Raw genomic sequence first — 18,084 nt, forward strand, 5'->3', positions numbered from 1 at the left:
TCTGTTATAAACATGATTTTCTGGACATGAAAAACATTCCTGTTCAAATGAGTACCATGCAACTAACAATAAAAAATAATTTAATTAAATAAGAAAACATTTTTTTTCAGAACTGGCACTAGGCAGAATGTGGTTTGAGGTTTCCTCTCCACCCCTGAAAAAAATTAATCTTGAATGTATTAGCTAAGAAGATTTTTAGAATTACTGAAATGACTCACATTTAAAAACATAACTTCCACTGTCCCAAATAAAGCTTTAAGGTAATATAAACAGTGCATTAATTTGCAGTACAAGTATATCAGAGCTACAAGGTTTCTTTGACTGTATTTCAGCTTCAGAGATGAACATTGCTACAAGAAGGAGTGATTTAATATAGCACAGAGTATACGTACCTTTCAGACATTTGCATGAATCCTCAAAGGGACAGCAGAAATGAAAGAACAAGGGACTTAATACATTTCAGGTAGAGATATGGAATTACACCAATCACTCTGGATTTGGAGACTTTAAAAGATGCTTTTAAAGTTCAAGGATTTCAAAACTGCTGGTTTGCTTCTCAAACATTTTTGAGTGATTCCTCAACCTGCTCATTAAAACTGGGAAAAAGTTCATTATCAAATTTCCACAGTTATTATTCTGGGGAGTTTTTAAATCTCTCCTTTTTAATTTTTTTTTTAATTTTTTTGTTCTTCAAAGAACCAGTATGGGTTGCAAATAGTAAGAAAAACATGTTATCTATTTGTGTTGCCAAAGGTCATTCCTTGACCTTCAAATTTTGAGTAATTCACCCGTTCTGGGTTTGTTTGGGTTTCTTTATCCTAATTTTTTAGTTTCTCAGAATGCTTACTTTCTATTATTAAATTGCATGTCTTGATAGCATTTACCAAAAGAAATGCTGTAAAACAAGGCAATTAAACACCACTTTTTCTTCCAAATTATCTTAATTTTTGATCATTTACAAAACAAATTACTAATACAGTAAAAGCATTATGAATTTCTTCATAGCAAAATAGCATTAAAGAGCTCTGGGTAAAACCACAACTGCTTGTCCTTATTCTCATTGAGATAACACATTTTTTCTTGCCTGAAAATCAATCATTTGATCACACATAAGGAATAAAACTGCAAATACTTTCCAAACAGGAGAAAAAAAGGCTTTTTTCTCTTTTGGATTTTATTTCTAAAAGACTCAAAAAAATCTGCAGAGTAGATTGTAGTAGCAGAGGCTATTCTAGAGCACAGACACACAGTATAATTATTTTTACAAGTATTCTGAAAGATTTCATTTATTGTTTTCTTACACTGTATGTAAACTCTTAGAGTACTTGAAACTATTTCCAGAAGTTTGTTGATTTTTTCCAGTACAGTGCAGCAACTGCTCATAGAGGGAGAAGAATTCTGCCCTCAAGAAATGGACTCCTCCATGTAACATTCATTTGTATTTCATATTTTTATCTGCTCACCACTCACCATAACAATGGCTAATTCAAAGATAATGAGACTTATTATGCATAAGTGAAGGCTCTACTAAAGACACAAGTAATCTGTTTGGAACAAGCCTTTCTAGGAGAAAGAATATGTCAGTCTTTTAAAAGAAAAGGAAAGGGTGTTTTTGCATCTTCCAGTTGCTTGAGAGAGATCAGTGCTTGTGGATGCTCTAAGACTACAGAAGCATTCTGTGCCACAGCTGCTCAGTGTTGGCTGCTGGCTCATTCAGCCCTAGATGAAGCTCTACAAGCACGATCTGCTCTCCAGCAGAAATGTGTAAGACAAACTACTCAGAAAGTCTAAGTCATATATCTCTTGTTTGTGCCATCAGAGCTACTCTGCCTTCATTCCCAATAGTTTCGAACTGTCATTAATTTTACTTAAACATCTTTAATCAGGACAGATTTAGAGAGTTTGGGAAATTCCTTACTTGCTGGGGATTTTGGGAACTTTGGTAGCCTAATTCTTGGTGGGAGGTCTCAGATTAATGTGCATGGGTTATTATGTGCCTGGAAATCCCCCTCACCAAGTCTCAAGTGAATGTCTTGGAAGTGCAGAGTTCACGGAAGTATCTTACTGTCCTCACAGAAATACAGATAAGTGGCCCTGAGAAATGATTCTGCACTCTGGCAGGGGCAGATTACAGGGTGGCAACTACCATCTGGGAACACGCCATTTCTGCCTCGTCTTCTTCACCCTGGAGTTGCAGGGCAAAGCAACAAAACCTTCTTGGCCCTAATACTGAAATGTCTCTTGTGCTGTGACTGTTTACCACTGAAACGTGGATGAAGCAGAATTACACTGGCTTCAACACAAAGAAATAGGGAGGAGAGAGAACAAGAGTATCCCTGTGAAGGGAGAGACTTTTACTGGAAATGAGGAAAGTGTGCACTGACATGGAAAGGCTACGGAGGACAAGATAAACTCCCTTGTTGAAAACATGAGATTGCATTCAAGATCTCCTTTCCTGAACAATCATTTTTGTTAGCAGAGAACACTGGTAAATTCTGCATGCCACACTCCTTAAGTGCCTGATCCATGCAGGTTTGAACAGCCTATACCCCATCACACAGTGCAGGCACTGAGGACTGGGGTTGGAGTTTCTGCTTGTCACCTGTCTCCCTTTCCTGAATGAGCTGCTTGACACATCTGGTTCCTGTTCATGCAGGAATGTGCGAGAATTGAAATATACACAATTGAAAGAATGATGGACATTTTGCAAACCAAAAGGCAAGTTCTTACCTCAAAGGGTCTACTGTCTAGATCAGCAGTCAGACTCTACAGTCAGACAACACAGACACACATAAATGTCTGATCTGTAGATAATGATGGGAAGTGGGGAGCACTTCCCCAAAGGTCACAAATCAAGAGAACGAACCAATGAAATTTCTTTTCTCACTGTGCCCTGCCTACAGACACTGCCTTCTGATTACTGCTTCTTCACTATTCTTTTCCACTGCATTTTCCTTACACACATTTCCTGGTATTATTGTCAAATATAGTGTGGAAATCACTATAGAACAGTTCAGATACATTTTCCTAGGATGCCAACTGGGATGAGACAAATGACAGATTAGCCACACAATTTGCTGAATTATTAGCTACCTAGAAACTTTCTATGATGCATACAGAACTAGAGTATACAGATTAAAACACACACTTATTTCCACATTCTTACAAAATTTTATTTTTAAACCTAATTTACAAAGTTTTGCTTGAAAATAGTCTCCTTTGTAGATGTTAAGAAAATAGTCATGAGAGAAAACTTATCCTCTAACTTGAATCCTGTGGGACTTCTTTGAATTTAATGATTATTGTGAGTTGACAGAGTAATTTATTTGGGTTTTTTTTATTACCAATCTACATTATTTTATCAATACAGCTCAAAAAGGAAATGCAAAGTAACAATCTATCTAACTAGAATAATTTTCATTTAACTTCATTACCTCTACAGAAATCAAATTATTTTTAATGATTTATATAATGGTTTCACCTCTACATTTGATGACTTTTTGTTTTTTATACTGGCTGATTCAATTAGAATTACCTGAAATGGGTAATGATATTAAATATGTAACATATTGCACATCCCCCCAGTGCTGTGTTTCTATAAGAATCTCCTTATTTGCTTAATTGACAATAAAGCACTGCTAATGGGACATTTTGGTGCAGAGGCACTACAAGCTGAGGATGTTCACTTCTCTTCATGCAGTTACTGTCTCTTGTAAAATATTGTTTTGCAGATGAATAATACAGCCATAACAGACTTATTTTGGTAATCAGGGCATTGCTAGTCTGATAACAATTCACTATGATTGCACCTGGTTTAACAGGTTAAAAATATAGGCTTTACTAGAATTTGATTTCTTATTAATCAGCAGAATAATTAACACTTTAACAGAACAAATTCTTCAAAATTAAAAGATCTTATGTAGCAACAAATGGCTGTAGGGCTGTGCTGCTTTTGGCTGGGGTAAAGTTAGTTCCCTTCACAGTGGCTGGTGTGGGGCTGTGTTTTGGATCTGTGCTGAGCAGAGTGCTGATAATGTAGAGATGTTTTTGTTAGTGCTGAGCAGGGCTTACACAGAGCTGAGCCCTTTTCTGCTTTTGTGCTGCCACGCTGGGGAGGGGCTGGGGGTGCATCAGAGACTGGGAGGGGACACAGCCAGGACAGGTGACCCCAACTGACCGAAGGGACATTCCAAGTTGCCATTACACATGGTGGGTCTCTGTTCTCTTGGGAATGGCTGAACATCTCCCTGTCCATGGGAAGCAGTGAATTAATTCCTTGTTTTGCTTTGCATGTGTGCATAGCTTTTGCTCTGCCTATTAACCTGTCTATATCTCAATCCATGAGTCTTCCATCTCTTACCCTTCTGCTTCTCTCCCTGATCCACCTGGTGGGGGAAAGAACAAGCAGCTGCCTGAGGTTTGGTTGCTGGCTGGGGTTACATCACAATAAAGGTATCTATAGGTTTAGTTAGGGGCTTCTGGGAACATTGTCCTGGAAAATCATCTAATTTCAAGTATCATTTTCAAATAGTACTACTAAGTGTAGAAGTATTTTGGCAACATTTTAAAATAGATTTAAAGTATGACTCATAAACTGTAATCTTGCTAAGAGACAATTCACTTAAAAGAAGATGATCAGTGCAAAACACGTAAACAGCTATTCTATCATTAAATCAGAGTTTAAGGCTATGAAAATCACCTATATAAATTTTTCCTAATTTCTCTATCAAAAGGTACATTTTAAAAAGTTTTAGATTTTAAGGTTCTCTAGAGATGTGAGTTCATGATCAGCTTTAATGTCACCTTAGTGAATGAAAATAATTTGAGTTGTAGTAGCCATGTCCGCTTCTTATAAAATTGTCTCTCCACTAACCTCTAATACAAATTAAGGATCTGAAATAAATTGAGGGATTCTATTAAAAATGATGATAATTCTGCATTCAACTTTTCAAGAAGTACTTAGTCTCCTCTTAAATATTTAGAAGTTGAATAGGCTATATAATTAAGCCTACTCTTCTTAAAAACATCAGAGCAAGATTTTATTAGTTTTTGTATCTACTTTTCTCCCCCATTGTTTAGATATATTATGGGAAAAAACCCTGTTGTTTCTTTTTGAAGTGTGAATTAATAAAATCCTTCCTGCAACAGCAAGCAAAATTAATAAAGATCAAAAGAGGATGGTGAATTAAAGAATCTATTCAACATATTTAGAAAACAAAAGACTCTTCAAGATGATTATTTAAATTAGCTTGTGGGATTAAGGGCTATACACTAATTCCTACCTTCCTAGTAGCAGATATTTACTTACAATTCTAACATAAGATTTATTAAAGTGGATTCAATTATGGAAAGTACTTCTAACAAAATACTTCAATATGTGCTCCTTTCATATAAAATATTTTAGTAAGCATGTGATCATAGACTGGACTGAAAAATAGGGTCAGTGATTCTAATGAATCTTCACTGAGCAAATATGACCCATGGGTCTATTTAAATGCTTTAAAATTAAAATGTATGTCAATACACCTACCTTGAAGAATTCTTTCTTTTCAACTTGTTCATTGCCATCTGCATCCAACATTTTAAAGGCAATTTGAAGTCCAGTCTGGGGTTCTGCAACAAATTGCAAAAGAACTTTACCGAAAACATCACACTAGAACTCGAACACCAAATGTAAAATGAGTATTGACTCTGGTTCAGCTCTCCATTGTTATGTACATTCATGGTATTTCCAGTGAATCATACACACCTCTTCCAATACAAGCACCTTTTTACTATCATTTCAAGGGATAATTAATGCAATGGCAAAGTAAGAAATGCCAGCAGTGGCTAAGTACAAGCCATGAATGTCCACCTGATCCAAATGAAAATACTGTATCTCTTACTGGCCAAGTCTTAAGATCTTCCCAAAGGATGTCTATCATCCCATGTCACTTGTGCAGTCTAACTCTGCCTTGTTTATAAGAGCCCCTTTCCAGGTGAGAAGAGATGAAACCTCTTTCTGGCCATTTTTGACAAAAGCATGCTCAGTGTGACTCCCATCAAGACAATTTTTTTCAGGAATTCTACACAATTTTACCCTTCATTTCCTTCACTGAGCGGACATTTCTTTTCAACATAAAAATGTAATGAATTCAGAATCTTGAAGATGCTATAAATACATGGTGTGTTTCAAGCTCCTTCCCACAATTCTCTGATCTTACTTGGCTTACAGGAGGTGGCCTTGATCATTAGCAAGCCCACAGAGGAGCAGCATGCTGCTGAAATGTAGCTACAGATCACTGCAGGAGCAAGCCCTTATCCCAGTAATCTCTGGAGCAGGTGAATTAATGCCACGACCCAGTCATGTCAGGCATTAATAGGAAATAATAAATACTGTCTCTGGAATACACTGATGTTTCCAAGAACAATGCTGGAGTCATGAGGACAGTGAAGCAGTATCTCTAAAAAACTCAAATGCCTTCAGAGCTCTGCTTCTAGAAATATATCTTTCTAGTTGCATTCTGCAAAGTTTAAGCCTTGCTTCTTCTTCTCTTTTTTTTTTTTTTTTTTGGGAACCTTTCTGCAAAGGGAACAACTTGAAGAAATATCCCATTCCTTTTAAGTCCTAACACCTAACAAGATAACAAGATGGTTAAAGAAAGTACTATTTTTACATTTTAGAAATAACTGTATCTTCAGCAGTCAACTAATATTCTATGTGAAGCAATCTTGTGATGCAGGGATATTTTATAAATACCATTGCAATCTGCACAGCAGAACTGTCCCCAGCAACTGGGTTGATTTAAAACTCAAAACTGGCTTCCTTTCCATGGAAATGCCACATACTAAATTTGTGTTACTAGTACAAAAGCAAGACAAGGCTATCCGATAACATATTTAGAGAATAAAAGTAATTGATGTATTTATTAGCAATTCATACCATCTGTGTTCCAATTTTCAGATAAGAGAGCTGTTAGTGAAAATATAGACCTAAAGCTGCTTATGCTGTTCAGAGATGACATACTTATCTGATATGATGTAACCCCAAAGGTATGTGTTTGTAAAATAAGCATAGTTCAAAGACTACCACAGATATATTTGTATTTAATTAGAATCAGGCAAAATTCCAAAATCTGAACAGAAGAGCTTCATCCTGGCTGTGAATGCAGGTTAGACCTAGGTGCTTCCTCTCCTAATATTCCTGTGTTAACCAAGCTGTCAACTTGTGTGACTGGGGAATTGAAACAAAGCTCTAAGTAAAGGTGACAACTTCAGTTGCTGGGCTTCTTCACCAGGCAGGGCTCCATTAACCTACTGCTAGAAATGAAATTCAATACAGCACTGGAAGAAAAGAGATAGTGATGACACAGGGCACACAGAGAAGAGAAAAGAAGGTTATGGGGGAAAAATAAAACCTTTGTCTGTCACAAAATTACATTTTCAAGTTCAATGTTTTTACAGACTCTTGATTTTGTATGACAGGCAATATGGGACGGTCAGCTGTGTCCTGAAACCAGGAGTCTGATGACTCTTCTGTTTCCCTATTTGTCAATTGGTGCCTTGGAAGTAATTTAAATATTGATGCCTGCTTTAAGAAATCTCACATTAATTCTCACCAGTGAGAGACACTCTAGTTACTCTGTGTAACTCAGGGCTGACTGACAGGGGATACTTGTTAGGCAAAGATAGAGGCACTAACACTTGTTGACATTTGCTTTCAAACTGATCAGCATGATAACCCACTGTGTAACCAAAGCAGCAACATTACCGCTGCATTTTTATCCTGCATCAAAAGGTGCCTTTGTTTTTGTGTTTCAACACATTCCTATATAAATTCTGTGAAAAATAATGTTACTTGATTGTCTGGAGTAGTGGAACAACTTGCTCTGATACTGCTTCAATTTTGTAATTGTTTCAGCCAATAATTCAGCATGAGTTCACTTTCAGCTGCCATAAATTTCTAAAGAAATAAAATCCTTGGCACCTATTTCTGCAACTTTAAGGGGTTCTTCTGAATCTATAATTTGGCTGTCATGGTTGTCCTTTTTTAACATAAGTTCATCTTTTTTTGAGTTGCAACAAATATTTTAAAATCAGTATCCTATCTGGGATAAACTCCTGCCTCTGATTTTAAAAGCTTTGAACAAATGGTATAACTCCTGTTGAAGCAGTGTGTGGCATGGGACAGCCACCAATGCTGAAGCAGTGTATTTGTATGTTAAAGCTTAATGCATATCTCTCTATATAATTTAATACTGTGTACTAGTGAAGTTGCCAAAGGGATTATTGAACTTTCAAGCTGTGCAACAGGAACTAATGCAGCTCTACTGAGAAATGAGTAGAGCTGCAGAAGGGCCACTTGAATTGTGCAGGAGGTGTGTAATGATGGAAGGCTGGATATACTCTCTCCACTCTCTGGAGACGAACATTACTTGTTCATACTACACCATGAGAGGATGAATTTCCAGAGCAAGGAAAATTTGTCAGTTTATTTAAGGCCCAGCCATGAACCTTGCAGCCATGGAAGTGATGAGGGTCACATGAGAGTCATCCCTCTACTGTCAGGAAAGAAGTGACTGCTTCCTTCTCTCCTTTCCCCAAGCACTGATACAATAAATCTATTATGCCTGGCTTTGTCTCTTGTTGAAAATGTTAGACCTGTATAAGTCAGTCAAACAGGACTGCATGTGGACTATTCTGTGGACTATTCCATGGACATGCATATGGACTACTTCACTACTGTTCTACGGGGTCTCATTATAATGCTCATTGACACATCTCAAGTCTCAGTACTTTAAAGCATCACCTACACATCAGAACAAAACAAGGGCGTGGCAAGTATGGCACAGAGAAGTACCAGACAATCCCACATCACTTCCATGCACAAAACCAAAAAATGCCTGTTGCCTGTAGATAAAGCCAGTACCAAACAAAAGTTGCTTTTAAAAAAAGTGTCTGAGAGAAAAACGAAGGAAGCAAAGGAAGGGAGCAGAAATACATGTACTATATTTGAAGAAAATAAAGTCAAAAGGAACAGAAAATAAAGGACTTAAAAGTCAGACAAAAAGTTTATGCATTGTATCCGTTGCAAATCTTAACACAATAAAAACGGGGAATAACCTTTGAGACACTGCAACAGTTTTTCACACCCCTACATTGCTAATATCTCATTGACCAAGATTACTAAAACTACTATCCAGAAGAAAAATTATTTATCTTCCTGTCCAGTTCTTATTCCCCTTATTATCTGGTTCTGTAACTAATGTCTCCCCCCTCTCAAAGGATTTCAAAAGACTTTTCTGATCCCATGGTGCAGGGAGTACCATGATTCTTGAAGTATTGGTATGGGCCAATGATGACACTGATGTCTATTTATATTAATGCATTGTCACTCTATATACATTAGCTTTTAATGTTTTACTATAATGAAGAAATTTAGAAACTAAAAACTATCAGAAGAGAAGTTCCTGGTAAATTGTTAGTAGCTAAGTATTTGTGCCTATGTATTTTAAATATATAATACTTACTTGTAAGGATTGTCAGCAGAAACAGATACTCTGCATAAGATATCAACCCTGAAAAAAAGGTTTAAAAATTACTTGTGGAAAACCCCAAAAACTTACAGTGAAAATTGAAAGATTAAATCTTACAAATATATATAAATATATATATATAAAAAGTAGTTTGACATTGTACTAAATATGTGTATTAAAGTAAGCCAAGATTCTATTTAATAAATTCTTCACTTCTGTTTTTAGTACTATGAAGGTAAAATTCCCTAACCCAAGACTCATCAATGTTCCTGTCTAACCAAGAAAGTAAGGTTTATTTGGTATTAACAAAAGGCCTACACTAAATCTTTGGATTCTCACTGCAAACATTCAATGTTTATATAAAAGGCAAATAAATTAAATGTGCTTTGTCACATTTAGTACCTGGGAGGAGAACTACTCTAACATTACCCTGAAGGATCAAAGTCCTCCATCCTTTGGCAGGCTCGCAAAAGGCGGAGAACAGCTTCCCTCTAACTCTCAAGGGAACATGGCAACACGAAAAGCTGCCAAGCTGCTAGATTGTGCTGATAGTACTGCTGGGCCCTGTGCCAAGAGGAGGCTTCTTATTTTTTTTTAAAATAGGAACATGTCCTTTCTACAAGGTGAAAGTATTTTCCCCCTTTTGAAGGAAAATTCCAGTGTTTTCTTTTGAAATACCGCCTTAAGTGAAAAGCCTGAACAAACACAAAGATGTGATAGCGTCAAAATAGAGTGTGCAAGCTAAAGATAGAGAGTGCAGAATGAGGGTGGCTAAACAAGAGAATCTGAACCATCTGCCCTGCAATAATGTTTGGGGAAAAAAATGTAAAGGGCTTTTTTATAAATCACTTTTCAAAATAACTGAGCTACTTTTAACTTGTGAGCTAAACATTGTATAATGCTGAAGCTGTTTAAAATAATGAAGTTCAAACATGCCTATCTGTGCAAAGATAAACTATTTTTATAATTTATATTTAGTTAATTGATAGATAAGGAACCCACTTAAGCTTCAGTGATAAACAATTAACTTCTGATAAACTACTATGCAGAAGCAACAGCATTTGTACTTGACCTCAGATAGTGACTTAACACTTCTAAGTACCAGAGCTCAGAAATATTAAATTGCTAAATGCAAGAGTCTGAAAATCTGAGAACAAGTCTTAGCTAAAGGGAGGTCTAATGCTGATCCTGTTGCCAACACACTCTGGTTCCATATCTCAGCTTTCCTCTCCATCAAAATAGGACTATTTACCCTATTATCCTACATGAACTGTGTAAATCAGCACAGTAGTACAATCATACAATACACTGTGGAAATAAAAAATACTTTCATCTGAAAGGCTTAGCCTTGCTTCCAAGTTTTAGCATTTCTGTCATTGCAAGAATGCGAATTATTATTTTCATTGCCGTAAAACTTGGAATTGTATTCTTATATGAAATATCTAGGTTTTCTACGAGTTTGAAATGGAATAAACAGAGAAAGAACTCCTCTTATCTAATTGTCCCAATTTTTTATCTTATATGCCTAAAACAGGATTAAAAAAAAAAAAAAGATAGAAACAAACAGGCGATGAAAAGAATTCAAGCAAATAGTGTAATAAGTAGTGATCAAGATTCCTAATTTTGTTTGTGTGTGATACAGCAAAAGAACTTTTAAGGGAAAAATATAAAGGAAGACAAGGAGGCAACTCATCAGGTCTGTATAGAGAACAGTTCCCAGTCAAGCACTGCAGTGGTGTCAGCACAAAGATCCCTGACTGAAAATGTGACCACCAAGCAATGAAGGAAGACATTACTGGGCAAGGAGAGTCTGCCCCTGTCTTGAGATGCTCTGCACAAGGATAGTCTAAGGAAGACCCAGAAGCTGAAGTGGTGTTGCTAAGTAAAACAGAGCAAGGAGAGCCCAGTGCAGACCAATACAAAATAAGAGATGAGGCACTCAAAGAATTTGTGAAAGAAAAATGTGTTTATCGAAGCTTTTGAAAGGGTATTAACACAGCAGATTATGGGTGTAAAAGTCTGACAAAAATAAAGTTGTAATAACTGACATACAGAATACTGAGCCTCTGGAGAGCTAGCTTTACAGCTAGACAGGGATCATTATACCTTATAAAATTTTGCAGAAAGAATCTGCAAAATTTTTACAGAGATGGTAGGATGTGAAGAAAAGATCAATTTAAAGACAACACTCTGCTGATTGGCTCAAGGGAGAAGCACTTGAATTGAAGAGGGCTGGAAAGAGGAGCCTTGTAAGAAATGGCAGGAGTAAGACAGACTCTGTTTTCATCACCTTACAGTAATCTAACTGAAAAGTTGCTTTAGCGAAATTGGAAAAAAGGTAAATAGAATAAAAATACCTAGAAATACTCTGGATTGTTCTTAAAACCAGACTCAATGCTCTAAAGAAAATTCACAGCCTGTCTGATATCTTCTGGAAGACTGATTGCACAAAAGTAATTTATCATAAGATTTTAAAATTTAATTTAGTTTCTCCATTAAAAAACTTATTTTAACTTTATTGTCCTTTTACTACATGCAGTGAGTGGCAACTTACCTCATCCATAAAGTAAATGAGATATTTTGGTAATTTTCTTTTTTATTCCACAATAATCATTACAAAGGTACTCAAATTAAAAGACGTAATGCAGCAAACTTAAAAAACCCAAAATAAAACAACCCACTGAAAATTAAATTCATATCCAAGCAAAATTTAAAAGATAAAAGCTTCACACATTGTTGAATGACTCAGCATACTTGCAGCCAAGAATGTGAAGTTTGCATTAGTAAAATACTGTCATTTTGTAAAGCTAAAGGAACCTTCCCTAACCCTCCCTAGAAATATCTGTCCTCAAACTTACTAGCAAATGCTGACAGTACAATATTCTTATTGCTGAATAAATCGTAAGTATACCTACAAAATATGACACAAATTTTAAAACTGCCCACTAGAAGGCAGAATCTCCCAGCTTTACAAACTGACTGATGGCAGTTTCCCCTCTCCTTGACATTTAAATAACAATTGAAGGTAGTTAAAATAACCTCAGCTAAACAGTTGGACAGGGGTAGATTCATTATTCTGGTAATTGTAAAAGCATAAATATTTTCATTTTGAAACTGCGATAGTAATGCATCTCGAAGCAAAAGCATCAAAGTCACTAAACAGGCATCATAACCAAAATTTGTAAAAACCCTGAGTGTTGTGGGGACATATGGATGACTGCACTGAATGTTTCTGCATCATCTCAAACTCCTACCTGACCTTTGAAGGTCAGAGATTGGAACACACACAGTGCTAAGCAAGGGCAGATCTCTGCCAGAATGCAGAATGCCAGCTCTGAGCCCACTTTCTGCCAAGCACTCAGCTGGGAGAGGTGCAGTAAGAGGAGGCTGCACTGATTTGCTGTTTTCAGTTTCTCTTTATGGATTCCTGGTTTTCCCAGGCAGCATGCTCTGGGGATTTGCAGTGTCCATCACTAGAAAAAGAAAGGCTCTAAAAAAAGCAGGTAAAGAGAGAAAATCCAAAAATTCATGACTGAGAATACTTTAAGCCAAATCCCGGGAAAGCACGTGGTGATTGGAAAACGCAGGGAGTGACTATTTAGTACAAAATCCAGCCTTTCCTAGGATAGGAAAGAACTGTTAATTTATTCAGAGATGTTTCAGGGCTTTTGGGGTATGCTGAGGCTTTCAGGAGCAGACTGACAAGCAAGGCGCTGAGCTGGAGACCCTTGCAGGTCTGCACAAGGATGCAAGGAATGAACTGCAGGCTGTGAGGCTCAAGGGCAGGTGAAATGCTGCAGGCTGAGATCGAGGGCTGCTCTCCTGGCACAAGCTTCCAGCTGTGTCTGAGGATCTGCTGTGCATGGAGAGAGCATGGCTCATGACTGCCAAGGAACTGCAGCAGTGCAACAGCAACTTCGTTTTTCAGAAACATCCACAGGATAAAGGATTCAGGCTGAACTGTACGATACAGAAAGTTTGTGAATAGGCGCTGTCGGTCTTTCTCATTAGTTTGGGAATTTTGGTCTTTGTTACTGTGAAATGGTTAATTGCTCATCTATTTGGCTTTCTTGATCCTCTTGTTTGTTTTCTCTCTTCAATTAATTTATGTTAATGAGATGTTTATTTGGTGTTCTTTAATCCCCTGTTGTCACACTAACAATATCCCAGCTCTTAGTTTTCTCTTTATGTAGTCCAATATAAAGTGCAAATGCTGGGTGAAAAGAAAACAAAGCACATCAACACTGTGAAGGGTCACAGAGCTCCGGAAGAGGGAGAAATAAGTTCAACGGCTTTTGGAATCAGTGGTACACTTAATGTAACTAGGTACAAATTTTAGTTTTAGTTTCCATGCATTTAATTTATATAGAGGAACAGTCAGGTTATTAATAAAAAGTCTTAAAAGTCCATTTTATGTTCAACTCCTCCCTTTAGCCCTTTTCTCTTCCAAGTAGGCTTTTCAGTTTCTTTCATGTCTCCTCCTGCACCTCAGAAGGCTTTCAATTCTCAGCCTCTTTACTCTCTCTTGCATAACTGAGAGATTTGCCAAGGAGGCAACTACTGGGTAGATGGGGATGAGGTAAAATCCGTGAAAAGTCTTTTAAAATACATTCAACTCGTACCATAAAATGAGATGAAAATAAAGACGTATTTTTCAGTATCAGAAGTGCTCATTACCTTTATCACCAAGCTCTCTAAAAAAGGTCGGTCCTGGTTTAGCTTTGGCAACATATAGCAGTGCAGCATCTACCTCCTTTAAAGACACAAACAAGAAAATATAAAGCCAGTTTTGAAAGAGAGTTAATCACTTCAGTAACAGAAAAAATGCAAGTTCTTTTGAAGAAGGAAAGGAACATTTTGCTTACCTTTTTTGTCAGTTTCTTGGCTGAGGCTTTGCCTATAATAAAAAAAAATCATCATCATTCAATAACAAACCGACTTTGAACTTTGATCAGGCTCTGTGGCATTTCTTCAGATTTTTATGGGAAAATGCTAAGTAATATGAAACAGAATATTTTGCAACAGACAGTTTGTTTCTAATTCCCATAATGATCATGAAAAGGACAAGATTTAAAAATAATATGAGCAGTCTGTTCAAAAGCTCTCTCAGCCCAGATTAAACTACAACCCACTTTCATATTGATGACCAACTTATTAGTATGACTTTGCATACTGCGAGCTATAAATGTCGCACAGATTCCAAAGCAAGATGGTACAGCAAGAGACAGCTGTAGTATTTACAAAGGGATCTCTATGCACACATGATAGAAGTGCAGGTTGAGTATGTGAAAGCTAAGAAATACTTAAAAAAAAAAAAAAGAAAAAATAATGAAAATGTTGATGTTTCTATTAAACAGAAGTAAATTGAACAACTATGCTTTTTGAAAGAGCATCAGATGAAAATCATGCAAACTTCTAAGTGTTTCTTAGCAGGTTTAACTGTATACACTCAAATAGGAGAGCCACTTGGCAGTACAGGTTATGCTCCTGTGTAAATCACATGTTTGAGGAGCTGCAATGTGCCAACAGTGAACATTCCAGCTGGTTAGGCAGGGATCACAGAAACCCTATGGTCCTGGATCTGCAGGAGCTGTGCACGTCCCTTCTCAGTCCATCTCTCCAGCACTTCTCCTCATACAGTTCTCCAAACCCTGTTGTCCTTCACTTTTACCACTCTCAGCCCATCACACTCTTCCTTCATCACCATTTCCTCTGGATCCCAGCCAGCCATTCCCTCCTATTTATTCACACTGAGTAAGCACAAACTGAGCCCCTTGGACGTGCTCTGCGGACTGGTGCCCCTGAGTGCAGCAGTCTGCTTTGCTCCATGCTCAGTCTCCAAGGCTTCTTTGCTGCTTCAAGCATTTTGCATCCAAAGGGTCACCAGCAGCACCACTCTCTGGAAATGGACATGATGGAGGCAGCCTGGTGGGCAGTTGTCAACAAAGATCTACCAAGCATTTTCAAAGGCTCATAATTTGGCCAGATGGAGGTGCTTTGTCAGTAAAACAGCGAATTTCCATAGTGCTGGCAAATGACACACCCAGCTGCAAGGGATCTCCACTGGCAACTTTTGGCTTGGAACATCTCAACCAGCAATAGCTCATTTTTCAGCACAGGCAAACCAGTACCCTGGCCTCTGCTCCCTGAACCAGCAGTAACAGTTTTGCCGATAAATTCCTCTCCCCACATCCCCTCCCCCAAATCAGCCTAAGGCAGACACCTGGCACATAACATTTCAACACAAATGTTTAAGTTCGACAAAAGTTATAAGCAACTAAAATTAGGGTTTTAATACTGGAGTGTTGAGTGACCCCAGCAACAGGTGTTACCCAGTCCCACCTGTTACTGTGGATGAATACAGTTTTGTGCAATGCCTATACATACATCTACACACATATACACACATATATAGAAAGCTCCATAGGTAGGTACCCTTTAAGTAAAACAACACACGAAATCCTATACTTCGCCTCATTTGAGACAAAAGAAGTCAGACTAATAATGAAGTCAGACTGGGAGAAGCAACAATAGCCACATCCAGTAAGGCTGAGTCCTGAGCAGTGTGATGTAACACCACAGTTACATCCAACACCAGTCCCTGCTGCAGAGCATTTTCATGAACGGCTGTTTAGCAAATTAAGTGATTTAGATCTCAGCTTTGAAATGTCAGTGCTTCTCTACAGCATGTTTCAATGTGAAACTCAACTTCAGCTGGTTTTTTTTGGCCCTGGCAGACCCACCTAGAGACCAGCCTGACAGAAGGGAATGAGTTAGCTCTACATGTAGGTCTGCAAAAAGCAGTATCTGAAAGAAAAAAAGGAAAATCACCCTGCAACGTTTTTCACTGTACATGTTCTTGTATCTGCTGCCTACACCAAAGCCAGCCATATACCCTTATTTGGTTAACAGCAACTTCATTCATTTAATTCTCCTGGTACCAAGAACATCACAACTGAATTGGCACCTGCTACCACAGCAGTGTACTGGGGAGGAGCCTTTTGCCAGAATGCAGGAGACAAGCTGAACTCTGCGAGCTGAAACAGCAAAGGCATGGATAAATGATGCAAGGTAAGGAGAAAGCACTGAGAACTACAGCTGAGACAACAGTTGGCCAAGTTTGTGAGGCTGTACACTTGACTGAGTCTGTGTTTCTCTTCTTTGTGTTGCATTCAGTGCAACAACACTGAAACTCTTCAGCTACACGGTTTTGGGGAACAACACATCCTCATTGAGAACTACTATATCGTGATAAAAATTGAAGAAGGGAAGTCTGTTGTAGATGTATGAACTCTTTTCACCAGTCAGCAGTCACAACTGCAACTGCTTAGAGCTCACAGAAATGGCTGTGGCAACCATCAACATCTGCCCTCTTGCATCCAGGCACAGTCACCCTCCAGAGGGTATTTAAGATGCTGACATGTTGGCTCTTTCAGAGGTGAAAAGACAGCAACAATACAGACATGCTCATGCTACCCTTGCATGGGTGAAAGGACTGGGAGAAGAAAAGAAGTCTTTGCTGAGTGGCAGAAGAGGGAGAGAAGAGTCATAATCAACCCAGGACGTGGTGAGAGGCAGCACCAGCTGGGTCAGAATCGGTCCTTGCAGTGACTGGACGAGAGGCAGCTGCTACAGTAAGAAAAAAAGGAAGGAGGGAAAGGGACAGACTGAGAGAGAAACAAAGAGATTTCTACTTTTCAAAGCAGTAAACACAGCAAAGTAATACACATGGAGTCTTTCAATGGTGCTCTTCTCACATGGGCAGATATCAGCAGGCATGTGTACTGGAGGGTAGGAAATTTTTGGAAAAAACACCCTGACACTAGAGAGAGTAGTGTTATCTTTCATACTGGGATTTGTGTAAGATATTAGAATACAATCTTATAATAATGTAATAATTTAAACTGTAGGATGAGTTTCCTCCAATAATTATTATAATGTTTTCAAAGAATTACATCCAGTTATATTTTATTGGTATAAAATCATGTGTGAAGACCCGTATCTCCGTTTTCACTAGGAAACATACTTCTTGAATGCTAATTTGGCTCTTAGTGCTTATTTTCTCAATTCATTTACTTCCTAACAGTGAAATCCCTTTAAACATCAACAAGGAAAGCTCTATTAATATCAAATGTGCAACCCTCTGAGGAATCAGGTTTTTTAAGACCTTGTCTAGAATAATTGTGAGAACGTTAAGTCCTCTCTGCAGAAGAAGCACTGCAAAGGTTTGAATGGTTTTCTTAGCCATTTTGTACACTGAAGGAAAGAAGTGCCTCTTTCTTCCTACGCATTAATTATTAGTGATATCATTCCTCACATGACTACAAATATATCAGGATATAAGTCTCTCTCTGAGGACTACAGACAATAGATATAACTATTAGGGACTATTTAATCTAGAAAGTAAAATATCCATATGATTCATTTTTCTTTGGTTTTAGTCTTTTACCTTAATAGATTCTTAATAATTGGAAAATTAATGACAGTACAAAACTTGTTTGTAGTAGTTAATCTTATTTTGATATGAATAAAAGAAACTTGGAATTTTTATTGTTTTGAACTTGAACAA

General features: G+C 37.6%; 1 protein-coding gene across 1 annotated transcript in view; it reads right to left on the reverse strand.

Moving 5' to 3' along the window:
* MICU2 (mitochondrial calcium uptake 2) overlaps positions 1 to 18,084 on the reverse strand; it is a 137,349-nt gene that overhangs the window by 22,137 nt on the left and 97,128 nt on the right. Inside the window, exons 3-6 of the mRNA XM_066313063.1 lie at positions 14,381 to 14,412; positions 14,193 to 14,268; positions 9,510 to 9,557; positions 5,531 to 5,613 (exon numbers count right to left, since the gene is read on the reverse strand). Coding sequence (XP_066169160.1) covers positions 5,531 to 5,613; positions 9,510 to 9,557; positions 14,193 to 14,268; positions 14,381 to 14,412 — 239 coding nt within the window. The remainder of the gene's footprint in view (positions 1 to 5,530; positions 5,614 to 9,509; positions 9,558 to 14,192; positions 14,269 to 14,380; positions 14,413 to 18,084) is intronic.

The sequence above is a fragment of the Sylvia atricapilla genome, chromosome 2 (assembly GCF_009819655.1).
Source record: "Sylvia atricapilla isolate bSylAtr1 chromosome 2, bSylAtr1.pri, whole genome shotgun sequence".
Lineage (NCBI taxonomy): Eukaryota > Metazoa > Chordata > Aves > Passeriformes > Sylviidae > Sylvia > Sylvia atricapilla.